Below are 22658 nucleotides of genomic sequence, written 5' to 3'. Positions count from 1 at the left end.
TAGGTATAGCTAACAATAAGCATTATATGTTATAACACACTAATATAATCAATATTAATAATAAAAGAAAATATTCATCAAACAAAACTGTGAAAACTAGAAGTGTAATAAATTAGTTACAAATCTATAGGTACTACGCTATAACAAAAATAAAATTCAGACTGAATGAATACAAGTTAAAAAAATTAAAATTAATATTTCATAAAAAAAAGTTTAAAACAATGAATAAATAACTGCAATATTATAATACTAACATAAAAATCTGAATAACCATATATATACATATCAGAATATAAATAATGCACTTATACTTTTATTCTAGACTTTGCACCTGCTATAAATATTTTCAGTGGTTCTTCAATTTCTAAATTGACTGCATTGGCAAACTTTGATATATTTCTGACAGCATCTATAATAATTAAAATTTATACAAACAAATAATTAGGTATAAAATCAGATGAAAAATTAAAACACTTTAATTAAATTAATACTGAGTATTATAATATATTTTTAATAATTACTCACCTATAATGAGATTGCAAATTAATAATTTATTGAATACTTTCTTCTTCTTTTGTCCAATATAGCTAAATTCTTGTAAAATTGTATCACTTATCAATTTAGATGTTATTTGTCTGACAGTACTGGATAATGATTTTTTTGCCAAATAACTAAGTTGAGTTACCTAAATTAATGTCAGAACAAGAAAAAAAAGTCATTAGTTATAAAGTACAGTAATACATGTTTTATAATTAAACTTACCATTTTTAGTTTAAATGTATTATCAGTTAAGTATTCTTCACATAGTTCAAGTTCAGTCATATTTTGTATTGGAAATCGTAAAGCTGATGAATGCTGGTTAATATCAGATGAGGAACTTTCATTGGTTCTATTTCCAAAAGATGTAGTATTTAGAATATCTTCATGTCTGTTTAATGTCTTGTTGATTTCTCCTATATCAACACTTATTTTGGCGAGATAGCCTAAAACAGTACTTTGAAAATCGTCAGCTAACAATACATCAAAATCTATTAAAAATAAAATGAATTCATTAATTTTAATATTCAATAGTTGTAAGAATAAAAAAAGGAGTTTAATGTTACCTTGATTCAACACATTTTTTGATTTTACAATTTCGTTTTCATTGACATTAGTAGGCTCGACTATTAAAGATTTGTCAAAAAGATCTGAGAACAAACAAAAGTAATAATATTGAGTGTCAGGTGAAATTTAAATCAAAAATATCAATTATTTTTTAAATTGACCTTAATTATATCAATGGTTGTTTTAGTTATACCAACTTATAATAATATAATTTATAATTTTTTAAATTATATTATTTGTATGTTTTGTTTAACATCCGAATAATATCCACAAAAGCGGGTAAGTCGTGTATGTCGTGTAAATTTGAATCCAATGATATTATATCATTGTATACAATAAACGATTCTGAGCGAAGACGGTTTATCTGTCTAGGATATATTATAGATTATTAAAAATTTTCAAATCTTAAATTTAAAAAGAAAAATTTTTATGAATTTCTAGTTTGAAATAATTTGCGAATTTTCGTGATTTTTACATATGTTGTCAAAATTCAAACTTTGAATGCTTGTAAAAAAAAATTGTGACTACGCATTTCTTTTATTTTTCAATTTTTATTGTAAAAATATATTATGAGCCTTGTATTAAATTTTCAAATCTTAGATATAAAAAGAACATTTTTTATGAATTTCTAGCTTAAAATAATTTCTGTATTTTCGTGACTTTTACATAATATGTTGTCAAAACTCAAACTTTGAATGCTTAAAAAAAAAATTGTGACTATGTATTCCTTTTATTTTGCATCTGCTATTGTAAAAATATGTTAGGGGCCTTGTATTAAATTTTCAAATCTTAGAATTAAAAAGAAAAACTTTTATGAATTTCTATCTAAGATAATTTGAACATTGCCATAATTTTTACGTATTTAGTCAAAATTTGAACTTTAAATGCTTATAAAAAAAAATCGTGCCTACGAATTTTTAATATTTTTTAACTTCTATTGTTACAATGTGTTAGAAGCCTTGTATTAAATTTTCAAACTTTTCTACCGAACAAATAAATTTTTATCGATATTTATAGAAAAAAAAGTTGAAAAATTAAAATGTCAGTAAACAGCTCAAAACAAATCTAAATATTTTGAAAATTTTATCAAATATATAAAACGCCTATATAAACATTCAGTCAAAATTTGAAGAATCTGCGGTAATTTGTTTTAGAGTTACACCAAAATAAGGAAATCGCTAAAAGTGAAAATCCAATGTTGTAAAAATTTAAATTTCAAATGCTCATAAAAATTTAATTTGAATTTCCGGTGAACTTTTTATTTGTGATAAAGATTGAAAAACTTGTAAGGAATTTTGTATTAAATTTTTAAATCTTAGATTTAAAAAGAAAATTTTTTATGAATTTCTAGCTTAAAATAATTTGTGAATTTTCGTGATTTTTACGTATTTTGTCAAAATTCAAACTTTGAATGCTTATAAAAAAAAATTGTGACTATGAATTTCTTTTATTTTTCAACTGCTATTGTAACAATATGTTAAGCGCCTTGTATTAAATTTTCAAGCTTTTCTGCCTAACAAATAAATTTTTATCGATATTAATTTTAAAAAAACTAATAATGATCGAAAATTTGAAATGCCTATGAATAGTTCAACTTAAGTCGAAATTCTTTGAAAATTGCATGGTGGATAGAATATACTTATATAAACATTAGGTGAAAATTTCATGTATCTATGGTCATTTGTTTTAAAGTTACATCAAAAACCAAAATCGATTTTGTCGAAAAATGAGTGTGCGTAAAATTTCCCGTTTTTCCCTTAATTTTTAGTTTGTTTTTCTCAATTATTTAGAAAAGTATTAAGAATTTTTTACTTTTGACCCCCTAAAGTACCAACTAGATTCACTTTCTGATCGAACGAGGTACTGAAGTAAAAAATTCAAGCATTTTTACTGCCCCAAAACGTGATGACAGGCACAAAAAAAAAAAAAAAAAAAAACACATCATGGTAAAATCAATATATTCATCGCTCCGCTCAGAATCTAAAATAAAAAATTTTCAAAAATCGCGTGGTAGTTAAACAGAATTTATATCTAAACTTTATTCTATTGTTATAAAATATTATGTTTTATATTTTATTTTGAGGTTTTACTTCTAATCCATTACCATTTGGTGAGACGTCAAATGAAACTGATATTTTGACTACGTTGCAGTTGGTTCCTAACAGGTTTGTTAATTTTTGGTACCTAATACGCTCATCATACACTCATTATAATTTATTTTAATTTTTATACCTGCAAAATATTTTTGATAATTTTTCTTTGAATTTCGATTAGATTCAGTGTAGCTAAATATTTTTTTTATTTTTTATTTTTTTGGTATTTAAACTTTTTATTTATTTAGAGAAAATGGTTCATTAAATAATCTGTCTACATCAGATAATGTGAACAATAACCTAGTTTCAAGTACTCCAAATTGTAATTTACCAAAAGATTGTATCAGTTCACCGAATTTAAAATATAATAATGATATTTCGACTGTTATGGAGCATAGCTTATGTACAGAATACAGTCAAGATACCATAACTTCATAGTATGTTTATTTTAATTAATATATGATGATGAATTATGTAAGTTATTAGAGTTAAGTTATTCAAATTATGTAAGTATTTCAATTTATTTTACCAGTTTTTGCGGTGGTAGGAGGATTGTTGATATGAAACACGTATTTTTTCAAATTCAAAATGAGCAATGTCATACTCCTGGGCTAGGATGTTCGTTTATGAATGTTGAACTAATAAACGAAATTACAAAAGGTTTTGCTACGACGCATTTTCAGGAGCGGTAATATTTAACTGTGTTATTATAAATAAAAAAAATTTAAATACATTTTTAAAAAGCTCTGCTGTATATAGTAGATGACGAGTACACCTCGTCACTATGATGGATGTGTTAAATTATTTGTATTGAGTGATAAACCATTGTATACGGTACAAAGTAGTCAAAATAATGATTTGATTTTCAGCTTCAGTATCTTGTTCGACGGGAAAGTGAATCGAGTTGGTACTTTTGAGAGGTCAAAATTTAAAATTCCCAATAGTTTTCAAAAGCTCAGGGAAAAATTAAGGAAAAACGGGAATTTTTACGCAAAATCGGTTTTCGAGAAAAATCGATGTCGGTTTTTGTTGTAACTCTAAAAAAAAATACCGTAGATACACGACATTTTCACAGGTTGTTTATATTAGCATTTACTATACACGATATAATTTTCAAAATATTTTGATTTGTTTTGAACTGTTTACGGACATATTCAGATTAAAACTTTTTAAATTTTTTTTTCTATAAATGTCCATAAAATTTTATTCATTGGGTAAAAAAGCATGAAAATTGAATAAAAAGCTGCTAATATATTGTTTCAAAGGCAGATGAAAAATATTAAAAATACATATTAGGCATAATTTTTTTTCAATTTACAGCAGAGCGACATCCACTTGCCCACCTTTTTATATTTATCTATATAAAATTTAGTACATTGATTTTTGTCTTTATTTAGAATTTAGATACATTTTTAGTTATCTATTTCCAACATTGGACATTAGTTATATAATTTGGTACTTCTCTACAGGCCACTATAATTGGATTTCGGACGAAAAAAATATTATTTATTGGAATAAGAAATCGGTACTGTGTGATTTGCGAAAGAGCGAAAACCATCGGTAAATCTCCCATGACCCACAAGTGCTTTTTAAATTGGAAGAATGGTGCTACCAGCATAGAAGCCGATGCTATAGCAGAAGGATTTTTATGCAGTGTTAAAATGCACGGTTTAAAATTTAAACAGTTAATTAGTAAATAAAATATACCAACAAATTTATACAATATACTGCTATAATGAATCATAAAATCACATATTATTATATTATGATGTTTATTTGTTTTTTCTTCAGGAGACGGAGATAGTAGTGTTTGTAAATGATTAAATGAAGTTATGCCGTATGGACCTACATTTTTAATTGAGAAAATTGAATGTAGAAATCACATACTTCGTAATTATGGACAAAAAATAATGCATTTAACAAGGAAAACAGAGTACCCGGGTTTTATACGAAAATTTATATCAAAGAATGTACTAAAATTTCGAACAGCTATAACAAAAGCAATAAAGTATAGAAATCAAATTGATGAATCACATTATAACAAAATTGAAGGTAAACATTATTAGCGAGATTATTAGTTTCCAATGTTTTTACAAATTTTAAATTTAAAATTAAACTTAAATACATTTTTTTTAGGATTACGTAATGATATTTTAAATAGCCAATATCACATTTTTGGTCAACACTCAAAGTGTGACAAATATTTTTGCACGGGAAAAAAAATTGGAGAGCAAAATATTGTATCAGAAGTCATAAAATGCGGTTTAATGACTGAAATGTCCACTGCTCTTCGTCGTGTAGTTAATAATTCTAAAAGCTTGTTACTTGACGTGGATAATAATATCTGCGAGCAATTCAACAGCCTAATCAACAAACACATCGCGGGAAAGAGAATTAATTTTTCTCAAAAGCAATCATATAGGTACTACTCGAGTTTATGCAGCTGTGGTAGCTTTTAACTCAAATGGTAATTTGATAAGAGAAATCCACAAAAATATCACTAACAAAAGTCCAGGTACTCTATTATATTTTCAAATTAATTCATATTGTAAATTATAATAAAAATAAATAAATAAATATTTTTAATTTTATTGTAGGAATCGTTGCTAAAAAATATTTAAAGTATACTGCAGATAAAAGAAAAAATTAAAAACACGCCGAGCTCTATTTCGAGCATCTGGAATGTACAAAAAAAAATGTCCAATGGTCCAGATGAAAATTATGGACTAGCTCAACCTTTAGATAATTTATTACCTACTGACGAGTTGAAAAATAAAAAAATTGAATTCATTCAAACAATTGCCTTACCCATAACGGTCAGAGAACAAATCGAGTTGGAAACGCGAAATCAATCTAACAACCAAAAGTGGTTTATTGAACGGAGAAACAGACTAACTGCGTCAAACTTTGGTAAAGTTTGTAAGATGCGTCCAACTACATCCTGTAAAAGAACCGTATATGACATATTATATGGTAATTTTACAACCCGAGTGATGGAATATGGAAAAATTACTGAAGTCATGGATTGTGGTTTGTTTATTGACGCAGATAAACCATACTTAGCCGCTAGCCCTGGTAAGTACGATGTATTAAGAAATCAAAGTTTTACGATAACTAACTAGTTGTTTGGGGGTGATAATGTGATATAATATACAACTAATATTTAAATATATATTTTATATACTCAGATGGTTTAATTGGCGATACAGCTGTTTTGGAAATTAAATGTCCTTTTTCGATCAAAGATACGAATGAATTACAAACAGTGGTCGACATTAAAAAGGTATACAGAATATTAATTAATTTAATAAATATTTTAGTAATATGATTGTTTTGATAATTTACAGATACCTTATGTAACTATTGTAGACGGGAAAATGAAATTTAAAAAAACTAGTTCATACTATTATCAAATACAGGGACAATTAAAAATAACAAAAAGGAATGTATGTTATTTTGTTGTATACTCCGAAAAATGGATTGAATATGACGTAATCGATTACAACGAAAGATTTTGGTATTCTAAAATGGATATTCAGTTAGAGACGTATGTTTTTCAAAAATTTAAATAATACAATTTAACCAATATAGTTTGTTGCATTGAAATACCTATTAGCTATTACATAAGATTGAAAATGTGTAAATTGTAATAGTTATAAATTAAAATAAATAAATAAATTGTAATAATATACCTATTTCACAGATTTTATAAAGAATGTCTTTTGCCAGAATTGGTTGAACCACGGTATGGAAAAAGACTATTAATATCTGACATTTTCGAACCTACACGTATATCGGAAAACATCAAAAATAAAAACAAAATCATACTAGACGTATCTCAGTAATATTATTATGTAAAATGTTAATAAATTGTAATATGCATATTATACGTATCATAGTATTATACCTTCTAATTGTTTTTATTTTAATATAATTATTATTGTAATATAATAATAAGTGAATTATCCAGTAATCGAATCATACAAAAATCCGTATCTATTGGATTACCAAAATTGGTATATATAAATATACTAGCTGATCCCGTGCACTTCGTTTCCCTTAAAAATTTGTAAATATAAATCAAGCTATGTTGTATTGCCGTCTTTACAATCTATATATTGATACATATATTTAGGTAAGCAGTAACTTTAAAAAAAAATAGTAGACCCTCAGTACAGCAAACGTCAATTAAAAAGCGACATTATTGAACCTCCTCACATAATTAAAAATATTAAAATTATGAAAAAAAAAAAAAAAAATTTAGTCTTCATAATAACTACAAGTTGTACATAATATACATTTTTTTTATACATGTATTACTAATTTGTAAACTACTGTATAATTTTTTTTTTTTTAAGTTTAGTTGTTAATAAACGGAAAGATGCTAAGAAATGGGAAAATGCAAATTATGCTGTACTTAAAAATAATATAATATTGAACAGTTGAACGTAAAAGATGTATTTGTTTAGGTACTGTTAAATTATATTTTACTGTATGTATTATATTTGAATGAGTACTAGTGCAATAACTACAAACTAAGCTATGTTGTGTTGCTGTTTTTACAGTCTATATATTGGCGCATATATTTAGGTAAGCAGTAACTTTTCAAAAAAGATAGTTCGAATGGGTACGCGCGGATATTACAAATAATACTGCGACGTTTACTGTGTGAATTTTATATTGACGGGATACATCACAGTCAAACGTTCATGAAATAATAATCGGCGCTCCCGAGACGCGCTGAATGAGCAGTGCCAGTAGTGCTGCCGACTACGAGTAGTAGGCGTGGCTTAGACGTCGCGCGCTTGCGGATCCCGAAAACACCTAATAGCGCGTTCTCTCGGCCGTTGCATACGTAACACTTTGGGTATCACGTCCTCTTAGGGTGCGTTCCGGCTGGACGCTTTGTACGCTTCAAGCGCTCATGAGCGCTCCCAGTGAGTTCCACTTGGCATTTATAAGCGCTCACACTACAACCGTGACGTCATGAGATCTGAGCTCTACGTCATCGTCACGCGCTCACCAACGCTCAAATGAAATAGGTAGTGCAGCGTAAGCGCTCTAGTTTAGGTCCATTTCAATGGCCCCCCCACTTTAAAAATTTGAACTTCTGATCTAGCCAATCGTTTGTGCATCGTTTGTGCAGAAATGTGCACCAGGTCCCAACGTTTGTGCACAAAAACCCTTGGCGCTATCTCAAAAACAAAATGGGGGGGCTATTGAAACGGTAGCCCTCCCACCTTTGAAATTTGAACTTCTGACCTAGCCAATCGTTTGTGCATCGTTTGTGCAGAAATGTGCACCAGGTCCCAACGTTTGTGCACAAAAACCCTTGGCGCTATCTCAAAAACAAAATGGGGGGGCTATTGAAACGGTAGCCCCCCCACCTTTGAAATTTGAACTTCTGACCTAGCCAATCGTTTGTGCATCGTTTGTGCAGAAATGTGCACCAGGTCCCGACGTTTGTGCACAAAAACCCTCGGCGCTATCCCAAAAACAAAATGGGGGGGCAATTGAAACGGCACACCCCCCTTTTGGAAATTTTACATTGTATATGCACCAAACGTTTGTGCATCGTTTGTGCAGAAATGTGCACCAGGTCCCGACGTTTGTGCACAAAAACCCTCGGCGCTATCCCAAAAACAAAATGGGGGGGCAATTGAAACGGCACACCCCCCTTTTGGAAATTTTACATTGTATATGCACCAAACGTTTGTGCATCGTTTGTGCAGAAATGTGCACCAGGTCCCGACGTTCGTGCACAAAAACCCTCGGCGCTATCCCAAAAACAAAATGGGGGGGGGGGCCATTGAAACGGCACACCCCCCTTTTGGAAATTTGATATATTTTTTATGTTAGTAAATATTATTTAGGTAATACTGCAGGTTACAGGATTTTTATATAACCATCTCATTTCCTAGAAATAAAAGATATATAGTATTTTTTTAAATGTTGTGTTGTATGAATTATATGTTTTAAATATTAGTTTGTTTGAATGGAATATAATGTACTAATAATGTTATTAAAGTTTTGTAGAGGTACAATATGCAATGTGATCAAAATAACATAAAATAAGAAACAATGAATTACAAATAAAAATATTTAAGTCAAAGTAAATACCTATTTATTTACTATTATTATTTATTGTATTACGAGTATATTGCTTTTTTAGAATTTTATGGCACTCGTTTAGATATTTTTTTCGATTTTACAGGTCTTTGTTTACGTAGCCACGTGGCTATACGCATCACACATAAATAATAGAAGAATAGATAGGATAGGATATTAATATGCATATACCAGTTTCATATGGGGCCTTGTAATTTTTTGAAAAACAATGAACTAACAAAGTTAGTTTAACAGCTGATTCTGAAAGTGATTTCAATTGCCATCTGATATCGCTTACACCATAGCCCGTCAGGCAACCATTATATCTTTAATCGTCCCTTGAACACTGGATCCAAGGTGGGCGTGAAATACTGAATAGTTATCGATAAACAAGCCGACCACGTGATGCGTACCCTGCCTACGAAGCAGTAAACGCTTGCATAATACGGGTGACCTTAGCTCTAATATCATGTAGGTGTGGTAAACGTTTCCATGATTTTCGGAAGTTCAGAGTCTATTCATCTATTGCTGAGCATTATTTTGACCAATCCGGATTACGAATTACAATTAATTAATCAAAATTTCGGATCCAATCCGTTGATCCGGATTTCGGATTCAATCCGGCTTCATTGTTTTTGAGATAATCAGCTATTTTTTCATTATTATCAACCTAAATAATACGAATTACGACCTCAGATCTATTGAAAATTGACTCATTTATAAGACCGATAATAGGAAATAGGTACACCAGGGTTTTCGAGTTTTTCACAATTTATTATTAGACATCTACCTATGCAGTAGGTGAGTAGGAGCTAGGATTTAGAAAGTAACAAGTTGGTATTTACTATTTTTATTAATAAAAAATGAATTTTTTATGTGTGGGTATAGTATGTAAGCAATTCATATCTAACGCCATGTGGTTTTGAAATAAAAAGCAAAGGTGTTTAAGTTTATTTTATTGATTTGTCTAATAAATTAATATTATTTTCATTTTTCAATAGTTACTTTTAAGAAATATATGTATGTTTCACTTTGTAATATAGATAATATGTAACATTGGGTTTTAATCAAAATTATAAGGAGGTCCCAAACCCAATTTCCAAGATGTATTCTACAACTTGTGAAAACATTTTAAAAAAAAAATTGGCAATGAAATAATAAAAAGCGGGTAAGTCGTGGATGTCGCTTTGCTGTACAGTAGGTTACTATGGATATGATTAAATTTGAATGCAATGATAGGTATCATTGTATACGAAAAACGATTCTGAACGGAGATGATTTGTTTGACTCGTTTAAATCGTTATTGTTACGCGATTTCAAAAAAAATTTTAAACTCAAATGCTCAAAACATTTTTTCTATAATGACGTTTCGAATTTTCTCTATAATTACTTGAAGGAAAACTTATGGAAAACTTAGTGTTGAATTTTTTATCCTTAGATATAAACACAAAAATTTTTATGATTTTTCAACTTCAAAATTACTTACAAATTTTGGCGATTTTGGCATATTTTGTAAAAATTTTGACTTTTAACGCTTATAAAAAAAAATTGTGACTAACGATTTTCGATTTTTTTTTAATTACACTAAGAACCACTTATAAGGAACCTTGTATTAAATTTTCAAGTTTTTTTGGCCATACAAATTTTTTTTATCGACATTTCAAAAAAAAGTTCTCAGAAAAATCGAAAATTTCAGCGGTCTATAAGTAGCTCAAAAAAAGTCAAAATATTTTGAAAAGTTAACAGTATATAGATAACACTAATATAAACATTTGGTGAAAATTTCAAGTATTTACAGTGACTATTTTTTGTTACAACCATATAAGAAAATCGATTTGGTCGAAAACTGGTTTTGCGTAAAAATTCCGATTTTTCCGTCACTTTTTTTTTGTTTTTCTCGATTTTTTTGAAAACTGTTGGAAAATGTTTAATTTTGACCTCTATAATGCACCAAGGATATTCACTTTTACATCGGAAACCACCCCCGAAGTTTAAAATTGAAGCATTATTTCGACTAGTTATGCTGTACACAGACACAAAAAAAAAAAAAAAAAAAAAAAAAAACACACATCATTGTAAAATCAATACATTCTTCACTCCGTTCAGAATCTAAAAAAATATATATATAAAGCATTTAGCATAGTATATAATAATTAGGATTGAGTGTACGGGATGATCCGGATATGGTGCTTAGCACTAGTTCAGACTTTAGATAATAGGCAAATAAGACCAGGGGCCTGCTCACGGGGGGATCAGGGTGTCATATCCCCCCCATTGGACTTTTTTTTAATGATTATTATCTACACAAAAAAAACTTGTATGTGTATAATGTATTTACAAATAGAAAATAGTTTGAATAAAATGAATATCCCCCCCCCCCTTTCAAAAAAGCTGAGCACGCCACTGAACAAGACCCCAATCAGCTGATCGAGTTTCGCTTCCATCATAGACCTTATACTCAGGGTTGCAAAAAAAACAGTTTTTTTTAAAAAAAACAAAAAAACCGTTTTTTTTGTTTAAAACAATGTTTTTTATGATTTAAACAGTTTTTTAGTGTTAGTTAGTTTGTTTGTTTTAAACATTGTTTAAAACTGTTTTTTTTTGTTTAAACCTAGGTTATTTTAAAAAATATTTTGTTTTTTTAAAACGGTATTTTCTGTGACATTAACAGAACTAAAGAGGATTATAATTTACAGACTTTTATTGCAGATATAAGTGTCAATAACTAATGACTATTGACTATTGAGTAATTAGTAATATAAAAAATAAGTATAAATTAATTATAATAAGAAGAAAATATTCATCGACTATTAAATAGATAATAACGTTCAGTATGAGTTATGAGTTTATGACTTAAAACTTTATGAGTAGTGAGTACCAACTACCAGTACATAAAAAGAGTCAACATATAAATAATTATTCAACATCAATAATATTACAAATAATTTATAATATTAGGTAACAAACTAACAAGTAACAACTAATAACATCAATAAATCTGTTTTATTTTATTCTTACAAGCTTTATAATAAGTAAAATAAAAACATATAAAAATAAAAATTATTGAAAACTTATTTCTTAGTACAATGTAAGGTAAAATATTTCAAAATAAACAATTAGTTCTTTTAAAAACAATATAATAAATACTAAAATAGGAATAGGAGACAACCTAAGTTTTATTTTTTTCTTAAGTGTCAATTCAGTCTTTAGTAAATTAGATACTGACTTAGTATTTGTATAGGTATTATATAACAATAGTTTTAAAATTTAAACTTATAATAAAAAATAAAACAAAACAACAAATTCTTAAATAAAAATCTTAAACAAATAATAAAATGTATAGCTGGGAAATGGCAGCAGCTTATTCTTTGTTTGGTTTATTTAAATGTTTGAAAATTGTTACAAGTTTTGAAGCTTTTTCCACTCCAAGACGGTTTCTAGTTTTTGAATGGACATAACCAAAGGTTGAAAAAAGTCTCTCTATACCGGCAGAGCTGCAAATTGATGTAAAAAGTTGCTCTACTAAATATGTTAAATCTTTGGAAATTTTATTTTGTTTTATTAATGCTTTCCACCATATAAGAGCTGAAATATTTTTTAATGCATTGTCACTGAATAAGTATCCTTTAAATGGGCTAGTTTGAGCTTGAAATGATATAATTTCTGACATAGCAGTTGGAAAATAAAGATTAGCATATTCTAAAGCTGAATCATGTTGATCTTCATTTAATTTCTGTCCTCTATATTTTGGATGTAATATATTAGCTAAATAATGAACATCTTGAATAGCCATATCATACCTTTTCTCAAATATTTTTATTTCATCACTTTCAGTACTAAACTCGTTTTTAAAAAAATCTTTGAGATCAATCCACATTTCAACCACATCTGCTATTGTACAATTATCTTTTTGTGATACATCTAAAGCCCAAGACAATTTTTTTAACTTGACTATAAATGCTTCTGTATTGGTTTTCAAATTCATATCTATTACCATAGAAGTTATCTTAGAATCAATTGCTGCTCTATGATCAACACATACTTTGTATAAAATTGGCCAATTATCGATGTAGGATTGCAGACAGTCAAACATTGTATTCCAACGAACATCAAAAGGAAGTACCAAAGATGAACCACCAAGTTCTTTATATTTAGCAGCAGGAAAATGGTGAAACTTGAAATATTTAATAATTTGTTTTACCTTATTTTTAATAACTGTATCTTCTAAATCATGAGCTAGCAAATTTAAAATGTGTGATGAACAACCATAGGTTATTATGTCTAAATGTGAATATTCATTAGAGCTCAAATCTGATGTACTAAGTTCTAATCGCATTTTCCTCATATTGGCAGCATTATCTGTAACCATACTGCGAACATCACAACCATATGACTTACATTTTTTTATCGATTCAACAGCCAATTTTAATAAATACTCTGCATTATGACTTTCAGCTTTTGTCTCAATTGTATCAATTAAACATACTATTTCATCTTCTAAATTGTACACCGATATGCATATTATTGGTTCATTGTGTATGTTGCTCCACCCGTCCATTGCCATACATACAATTTTACCTTTAAGAATTTTTTTAATGTCTTCATTCACCTCGTTAAACACTTGATCTAACAACTTATTGCTAATTTGATCACGATTGGGAGGTTTGTAGCCAGGACGAATTAACTCAATCATTTTTTTAAACTCCTTATGTTCAACAAAAGTAAATGACGAATTTGTCGCATATATATATTTGGCAATTTGTACATCAAATGATTTTTTATCTTTATCACTAGTTCGTATAACAAACTTACTGATTGATGTAGATATTTGTGATCCCGTAGATGGTGTATCAGCACAAAAACGCTTTACGCGAGTTTCAACATTCATTGAACTATCATTGGTATGAGTAGTAGTATGCAATCTTAAACTACTAGAATCTATATTAATATTAGTAAAACAGATATTAATAACAAGTTAATACAATTTTGGTGACTTACTGTCTACTAATAATATCAACATTATCAATTGTCATTTAAGCCAAAAGAGTTATGTATTATTTACATACCATTATTATCATAACTTCTTGGTTCTTCATCGATTTGAACTTCATTTGATATTGAAGCTACATTACATTTATTTAGATGTGTTTTCATTCGATCTACTAGCCCAGACATTTCAAAATTGCATTTTATACACTTCGCTCGAGTACCTTTAGTAGTACCATTTGGTTTTATTTCTAGAAAATAATTCCAAACAGGATCTTTTCTTCTACCCGTTGAAGACATTATGTATAAAAGTATAATACGAATGTCAATGTAAAATGTAGATTGTAGACTATACCATAATGAGGCATGACTGCATGAGTGCATGACATAAACTTATATAATAGTTAATAATAGTTATAATAGATAATGATAATATTATTATAGATTATAATAAACACGAACAATGAACATGGATTTAACGAAAAAAAATTGAATCATTATCATCGTTAACCGTAATTTAGTTATCAATAATTATCATTATGACATTTAGATACTAACTGGCAATATACCGTAGTTTGTATCTTGAACATTTTTATGACAGTGTGACCAACATCCGAGATTAATTTTTGAAAATAAGAAAAATAATTTTGTTTTAAAAGACTATAAAAAAAACATGTTTTAAACGTTATGTTTTAAACGTTGATGTATTAAATGTTTAAAACAAGGAGTCATGTTTAAAACGTTTAAAACACACGTTTAAAACCAATTGTTTTAAACACTTCGCAACCCTGCTTATACTAGACTAAGTAGACGGAGGATTGTGTAGTTTACAACGATCACGACAGGTAGCGTCTCAAGAAGCACTATAGAGCAGGGCTTAAATAAAAAAAAAATAATACCGTTTATCGATATATGGATATTAAACGTTATGATCGATTTACCGTTTACCGTTATAGGGATACCAAACGTTTTGATCGATTTAGCGTTTAACGTTATAAATAATTTAAACGTTTATAAAATTTTCCGTTTAACGTTATGAAACTATAGCGTTTAACATTTAAATGTTATAGAACTAAATATTCATTACATTTAAACATTTGACACAATTATACAAATGTTGGCAGTAGCCTATTGTGATAGCACTGCATACACAAAATATGTAATAGATAATAAAGACCAAAGTACATTGTGGCAATTAATATTTTGTTTGCTTCGTGATGGCGTAACAGTACAAACTTACAAAAAACGTGTTGAAATTTTAAGCGATTTGTACCCGGGAGAACCAATATTGAATGGTATCACGTATTTGTCTGTCGAACAACCAATCGATAGTATGTTAAATAATTTATTAAAAAATTATGAAAGTGTACAAATAGAGGAACAGTGCAGTTCATGCAAATTCAAAAAGTTGGATAAGAAACCGTTTTTAACTATTTGTGTCACAGAAAAGACGCCTACTAAAAGACAACTTAGTATTTTGATAAATGAAGAAATAAAACAACTATACATCTCAAATACTTGCCAAATATGTGCTGGTATAGTTGAGGTAACTGTATTACTCGGAGAACATGTATTTTTTAATTTGATTAATTTAAATAATACAACAGATGCCCAATTTACTGACACACGTATCCTTCTCAATCATATTCCAAAATACATTTCAACACCGCAGTCTCAATATTACTTGAGAGGATTGGGAACTACGCCAGACACTCAACAATCAACCATATCATACAAAAGCATTGGTCATTATCATGCTCACACATTTAGGAATCCGATTAATTCGTGGCAATTGTATGACGACACTAAAGACATTGTAAAGCAGATAAATGAAAATACAAAAGTGAATCTCCAAATTATATTGTACACCAAGTAATTTAAAATATGATTTTACCTAACCTTAGATTAAGTTTTTATTACTAAGGTAATTATATTTCTTTTTTATATATTAAAATAACTATGAAAATTATTAAAATTTTAAAGATTTTTTATAATGTTTTTATCTTTGTGATAACTTATAGTATTAATAACGTATTGTATATTATGTACTTTGTATATATATATAATATATATAACATATAATATTTACAAACAAGAGTTACGAAGAACTTTATTTTATTTTTTGAATTAATGTATAGTCTATTGAGTATTTTTTTATTTTTTTTTTTTATTATCACGTTCGTAACATAATTATTATATTGTATAATTTTTTTTTTTTTTTGTTTTTATTTTTATTTTTATTTTTTTTTATTTTATTTTTATTTTTTTTATAATAACGTTATAATGTTATATGACAAGATTTTGTATATTATGTTCATTATTATTTTTTGGTTATTTGAACAGTTTTTAAAGTTTTATTAATAAAAGAATACAAAAGCAAAAATGCAAATAAATAAATAAAGTGTTTCAATAATATTATATTCCATTCAAACAAACTAATATTTAAAACATATAATTCATACAACACAACATTTAAAAAAATACTATATATCTTTTATTTCTAGGAAATGAGATGGTTATATAAAAATCCTGTAACCTGCAGTATTACCTAAATAATATTTACTAACATAAAAAATATATCAAATTTCCAAAAGGGGGGTGTGCCGTTTCAATGGCCCCCCATTTTGTTTTTGGGATAGCGCCGAGGGTTTTTGTGCACAAACGTCGGGACCTGGTGCACATTTCTGCACAAACGATGCACAAACGTTTGGTGCATATACAATGTAAAATTTCCAAAAGGGGGGTGTGCCGTTTCAATTGCCCCCCCCCATTTTGTTTTTGGGATAGCGCCGAGGGTTTTTGTGCACAAACGTCGGGACCTGGTGCACATTTCTGCACAAACGATGCACAAACGATTGGCTAGGTCAGAAGTTCAAATTTCAAAGGTGGGGGGGCTACCGTTTCAATAGCCCCCCCATTTTGTTTTTGAGATAGCGCCAAGGGTTTTTGTGCACAAACGTTGGGACCTGGTGCACATTTCTGCACAAACGATGCACAAACGATTGGCTAGATCAGAAGTTCAAATTTTTAAAGTGGGGGGGCCATTGAAATGGACCTCTCTAGTTTGCGATATCTTATCAGTTTATCACAGACTACAATTTGAAAATAAATGTACGGCAGTAATTTATTATTAATATTACATTTATTACAGCAGTAATAGTTTAATAATTTAATTCAATAGTAATATGAATAATAGCAATAGTAATAATATGTCAATTTCTATTATACTGATGGATGGAGTGGATGGAGAAACGTACACATTAAATGTGACGAGGGATGAGGCGAATCGTATAAATACAGGTATTATAAGAGTAAATCAAATTTTTGAACTTATTTTGAATTCAATTTGAATTTTTTTGTTCTTAGATATGGTATTCGCAGCTGAAATGTTGGATATATGCAAGAAAAATCAATCTGATTCACAACAGCCGACAGAACAACTTGAACAGACATCACAGAATAATTATTCTGGAACAGTACAAGAAGAACAGACAGCTGAAGTTGATGTCAATGTATTTAAATGGCCTCATGAGGCCATATTACTTCTTATTGAAGAATATAGAAAAACGGCCGACAATTTCTGTTCAGGGAAGATTTCCCAAAAAAAGATTTGGCAATCAATAGGAGATGAACTGTTAAAAAAATCTTACAATGTAACTGGTCCTCAATGTCAATCAAAATTCGGAGGTTTGAAGAGGACGTACAGTCGATCAAGGACCACAACAGTAAGTCTGGAAATGGTACCAGAACTTGGCCATATTTTAATTTACTGGATGACTTGTTAGGAGCTAAACCGTACATTACACCCATAGCCACTCTTTCTTCGACGGGGAAAAGGGACCAACCAGAAGTGGAAAATTCTCCATCTTCTGCCATAAGCCCTGGTCATGAAAATCCTAAAAAGAAACAAAACTATTTTTCTCCTGTTGATAAGTTTAGATTAGCAATTGAGGAAAATAGAAAAGTGGTAGAAGAAAACAGAGAAAAGCGACATAAAGAAAAAATGGATCAGAAAAAGGAGGCTATTAATCTTTTGGCTAGACTAGTTAGTGTACTGGAAACTAAAAATCAGTGATTGAGATAACTGTAATTATTCAATATATATATGTGATTTGTAAAACTTTAAAATATTAAGACTGAGGATTATAATCTGTTAGATATGTTTATTATTTATTATTTATTTTGTTTATTATTATTTTTTTTTTATTATTATATATTTATGTTCAATATTTTAAAGGTTGAAAATATATTTGTTTGATATTTATTTGTGAACTAATGTTGTTAACTGTAATTAGTCAATATATATGTGATATATATTTAATATAATATATATTTTTGTTTGATGGTAGTACTATTACTAACTTATAATTATATAAAAATAAAATACAAATTGTTATGATTCAGACTAGTTTTTTTTATTGTAAACATATCATTGTATTTACACTATATATGGCGAAAAGGTAGTTGATCACACAAATTGTCCCTCTTGAATGCTCCTTGACGATTAATTGCAACCAACTCTCCACGAGCTTGTATATTTTCGTTTACCGGTGTTGTTTCAGGTAGACCAGGAAACTCATAATTTTGTAATAAGCATATATTATGTAAAATACAGCATGCAATAATATACTTGGGAATTAGATCGACACGCTTCATATCCAATGTTGTTAGGAGACTACGAAACCGTCCTTTTAGGAAACCAAAAGACCGTTCAATTGCCATCCTTGCAGAGGAATGACAAAAGTTGAAATTCTTTTGCTTTTGAGTTAAGTGCCCATTATCACGGTATGGAACCATAAGATGTTCATGCAAGGTATAGGCAGAATCACCAATTAAATGGGTGTTATTAGGAAATTTGGTTGCGTCATCAAGGTAATTTTTCAGTTCAGATAATCTGAAAACCCGTTGATCATGTACTGAACCTACATTCCCAGCATAGCAATGAATAAAACGACATTTATGATCGCACACAGCCTGTTGAAAAAAACAGTTCATTAAAATCGAATAAAATTTAAAAATTAAAACATTAACATACTTGTAATTGAATTGAATGGTGGCCTTTTCTATTAACATAAGTTTCTTGATGGTCATGTGGTGCAGGAATGTTAATATGTGTCCCATCAATCGCACCAAGAACATTTGGAAAAGTACTGTTAGAAAAAAATCCATTTTTAATTTCTTCAACTTTTTCTTCATTTGGCCAAGTGATGAAAACTGGTGCCAACATTTCTAAAGCAACAATGACTCTTCTAATACATCTTAATGCAGTAGCTCGCCCCACACCAAATTTTTCACAAATTGATCTAAAAAGTTATTAGGTAGGTATCATATAAAAGATAGAACTACATATAATAATATGGCAAGTAATATTATTGCATCTAAAAATAATGTTATTTGTGTAACAGAAGTACCTGTAAGAGTCAGGAGTAGCCATTTTCCATATTGCAATTAAAAATTGTTTATTTGGTGAAATAGATTTGTACCCCGGCTTCATTCTTTTTAACTTTGGAGCGATTAGGGTTAATACATATTCAAATGTGGTTGGAAGCATCCTAAAAAATAATACAATAATTTTATGTAGAATATTTACATTTAATCTTATTAAAAACTTAAAAGCCTACTACTAACCTGAAGTGAGATTTGAATTGTCCATCATTGAATTGTGGTACGATGGTTTCAACATAATTCTGCAACCGAGGTATTGCAGTTTTAGTCTCAAGATTCTGTACTACGTATTCATACAATTCATTGCTGTCATCTTCACTGTCATCCGACGAAGAAGAAAATATAATATCACAGCATTGTTGTATAGCCATAATAACTAACGCACGATCATTCAAATTATTCATTATAAAAACAAAGAAACAAAACGTTGGTAGATTATTACAATTTAAAAAACAAACTAGATTTGTGGATTATGTTATCAATTTCATTTTTGATAAAATGATAACACGGTCTAAGCGTTCATGGCAGGTTCAACATCGTTCCACTTGGAACGTAAGCAAAGCGATTCTATGCGCTTATTTTCTAGTGGAACGGTTCATAATCATGAGCGCTATTGTGAGCACTGTGAGCGCGAAAGCGTCCAGCCGGAACGCACCCTTAAGCTACTATAAATAATTATTTAGAGACCGGATTTTTATGTTTTTACATCTTTTTACTGAGAGTATGCAGCTCCGATTGGATAAGCTTTCTGGACGATTCATTTACCTATGATCTGATATAAAAAAGTTTTTAGAGCATAAAAAAGAATATTTCAAGGTTAGAGAATATTTTGTGCAAAAAACATGTTTTAAGAATATATTGGTATATTGGGGTTTAATTTGAATATTTTATTAAAAATCTAATAGTTTATAAAAAAAAATCCAAAACAATTTTTATTGTAGTATCATATTATTTATCTTGACGAAAGGAATATTGAAAAGAACATAAAATTGATAAGAAAATCAATTATAATAATAATTATTATTTCCTATACTATATTCTCTTATCTTCTTTTTATAGATGGACCATGGTAGTTGCATAGAATAATATAGTACAATAGAATAGTATTCTATGGTAGTAGTTCCCGCGTTCTACGTGGGTAGCACTGATCGTGTTCCGCACACTTCATTGTCCTATACTTCTGCGCATGTGCGTAGAGTACGCTAACATCTCTATCTGTTATATACTGATATCACGGAATACAGATATCAAATAATCTTTACAAATTCATTAATCATTTTAATTTTTAATAATTGTTAAATCTCAAGTGTATTACTACTATTACCAACTACTAGTGTATTAAGTGTCTTGTTTTAGTAAATTAAAATGCCGAAAATCTCCTCTAGTCTTAAAACTTTATTGAATCAATGGATCGAACCATTCAATAAAGTTTCAAATATATTTACCACAGATGGATCCATTGTATTTTGTCAGGTTTGTACCAAACAAATACCTTGTAAAAAAAAAAGTCAAATTTTACAACATGCTTCTACTGCTTTTCATATCGAAAACCTAAAACGCAATGATTTAAAAATGAAACAAGCTCTTTTGTCTGTACCAAACAAACCAGAATCTAATTTTTATGAAGATTTATGTACTAGTATGATTGCTGCCAATATACCTTGGTACAAATTACAAGTTCCTACATTTAAATGTTTCTTAGAGAAATATACCAACAAGCATATACCGGATGAGAGCACTTTGAGAAAAAACTATCTTCAACCATGTTACATCCAAGCAATTGAGCATATTAGAAAATCATTAGAAGATTCTTTTATTTGGATAGTTGTCGATGAGACAACCGATATAAATGGACACTATGTGGCTAATCTTTTAGTTGGTGCATTAAATTGTGATAAATTAAGTCGCCCATTTCTCATTGCATGTAAGCAACTGGAAAAAACTAACCACTCGACAATTACACGTTTTGTGAACGATGGTTTAAAAATATTATGGCCAGGTGGTGGCTGTGATGAAAAAGTTTTATTGATGTTGTCAGATGCCGCACCATACATGATTAAAGCAGCAGGCATATTAGAAATACTGTATCCAAATATGATTCATGTTACTTGTGCTGCACATATGCTACAACGCATTGCAGAAAAAGTTAGAGAGTTGTATCCTGACATAAATACATTGGTAAATAACTTGAAAAAAGTATTTTTAAAATCACCATCAAGAGTGGATATCTATAAAGAAATATTACCAAGTGCTCCTTTACCTCCTGAACCCATACTTACTAGATGGGGGACATGGATCGATGCAGCATGCTTTAGTGCAGATTACTTTGAAGAACTTAAAGATATTATGCATAAATTAAAAGACAACTCTGTGATTAGCATTCAAAAATGTACAAGAATGCTTAATAAAGAGTCAGTAAAAAATGAACTTACATTTATTAAAACACACTTTTTCATTCTTGTAAATACTATTAAACAATTAAAAAAAGCAAATTTATCTTTATGTGACTCTTTAAATATTGTGCATAAAGTTATTTTAGCAATGGAAAACATACCTGGAAGAATTGGAGCTGAAATCAAAACAAAAGTATCTCAATTGATTACAAAAAATACTGGCTATCAAAAGCTGAAACAGTTGTCTTCGATTCTGAGTGGTGAATCTGAAGGAGAACTCCCATCCAACTTTACACCTACTATGGCAGCTGACATGAAATATGCTCAAATTACATCAGTAGATGTGGAAAGGTCATTCAGTAAATATAAACTTATATTAACTGAAAGAAGAACCAACATGTCTTCAGAACACATGGAGCAGTATATTGTTATAAATTGTTTGAACACCTAATATTATTCTGTTAATCAACTATATGCAATTATTTTTTATTTTTATTATTTAAAACTTGTAATTATTATTTTTTGAGTT

At 29.0% G+C, this 22658-nt stretch overlaps 4 protein-coding genes and 1 pseudogene across 4 annotated transcripts; 3 read left to right on the top strand and 2 right to left on the bottom strand.

Moving 5' to 3' along the window:
• Positions 1 to 218: 218 nt before the first annotated feature.
• On the bottom strand, positions 219 to 3799 carry LOC149061112 (uncharacterized). The gene is made up of 5 exons (XM_089230839.1): positions 3727 to 3799; positions 1104 to 1187; positions 763 to 1028; positions 526 to 685; positions 219 to 409 (listed from the first exon to the last, which is right to left on the bottom strand). Exons 1-5 carry the CDS (start codon positions 3797 to 3799, stop codon positions 306 to 308), a joined length of 687 nt encoding a protein of 228 aa, XP_089086965.1. The 3' UTR covers positions 219 to 305.
• Positions 3800 to 3840: 41 nt separating this feature from the next.
• Positions 3841 to 7042, top strand: LOC149061111 (uncharacterized; annotated as a pseudogene).
• Positions 7043 to 12369: 5327 nt separating this feature from the next.
• Positions 12370 to 14620, bottom strand: LOC107172695 (uncharacterized). Its single transcript, XM_089217807.1, has 2 exons — positions 14372 to 14620; positions 12370 to 14243 (listed from the first exon to the last, which is right to left on the bottom strand). The coding sequence occupies exons 1-2, from the start codon at positions 14589 to 14591 to the stop codon at positions 12667 to 12669; spliced, it is 1797 nt and encodes a 598-aa protein (XP_089073933.1). The 5' UTR covers positions 14592 to 14620; the 3' UTR covers positions 12370 to 12666.
• A 2753-nt stretch (positions 14621 to 17373) lies between these two features.
• On the top strand, positions 17374 to 18366 carry LOC149061110 (uncharacterized). The gene is made up of 3 exons (XM_089230838.1): positions 17374 to 17591; positions 17658 to 18020; positions 18077 to 18366. Exons 1-3 carry the CDS (start codon positions 17477 to 17479, stop codon positions 18364 to 18366), a joined length of 768 nt encoding a protein of 255 aa, XP_089086964.1. The 5' UTR covers positions 17374 to 17476.
• Positions 18367 to 21101: 2735 nt separating this feature from the next.
• LOC149061109 (uncharacterized) lies at positions 21102 to 22658 on the top strand. The gene has a single exon (XM_089230767.1). The coding sequence runs from the start codon at positions 21102 to 21104 to the stop codon at positions 22578 to 22580; it is 1479 nt and encodes a 492-aa protein (XP_089086893.1). The 3' UTR covers positions 22581 to 22658.

This window comes from Diuraphis noxia, unplaced genomic scaffold (assembly GCF_037042655.1).
Source record: "Diuraphis noxia isolate RWA-SAM2 unplaced genomic scaffold, SU_Dnox_SAM2 contig0001, whole genome shotgun sequence".
Classification (NCBI taxonomy): Eukaryota; Metazoa; Arthropoda; class Insecta; order Hemiptera; family Aphididae; genus Diuraphis; species Diuraphis noxia.
The sequence above is the reverse complement of the archived record's forward strand: the minus strand, read 5'-3'. Positions and strand labels throughout refer to the sequence as shown.

Bases quoted from the DNA above. Each gene is read 5' to 3' on its own strand.
- LOC149061110 (XM_089230838.1), top strand. From the start codon at position 17,477: ATGAATAATAGCAATAGTAATAATATGTCAATTTCTATTATACTGATG. The intron at 17,592-17,657 runs GTATTATAAGAG...TTTTGTTCTTAG, and splicing joins GGCGAATCGTATAAATACAG to ATATGGTATTCGCAGCTGAA. The intron at 18,021-18,076 runs GTCTGGAAATGG...ATGACTTGTTAG, and splicing joins ATCAAGGACCACAACAGTAA to GAGCTAAACCGTACATTACA.
- LOC149061112 (XM_089230839.1), bottom strand. From the start codon at position 3,799: ATGACATTGCTCATTTTGAATTTGAAAAAATACGTGTTTCATATCAAC. The intron at 1,029-1,103 runs GTAACATTAAAC...TATTTTTAATAG, and splicing joins AAAAAATGTGTTGAATCAAG to ATTTTGATGTATTGTTAGCT. The intron at 686-762 runs GTAAGTTTAATT...ACATTAATTTAG, and splicing joins ATACATTTAAACTAAAAATG to GTAACTCAACTTAGTTATTT.
- LOC149061109 (XM_089230767.1), top strand. From the start codon at position 21,102: ATGCCGAAAATCTCCTCTAGTCTTAAAACTTTATTGAATCAATGGATC.
- LOC107172695 (XM_089217807.1), bottom strand. From the start codon at position 14,591: ATGTCTTCAACGGGTAGAAGAAAAGATCCTGTTTGGAATTATTTTCTA. The intron at 14,244-14,371 runs GTATGTAAATAA...ATATTAATATAG, and splicing joins AAGAAGTTATGATAATAATG to ATTCTAGTAGTTTAAGATTG.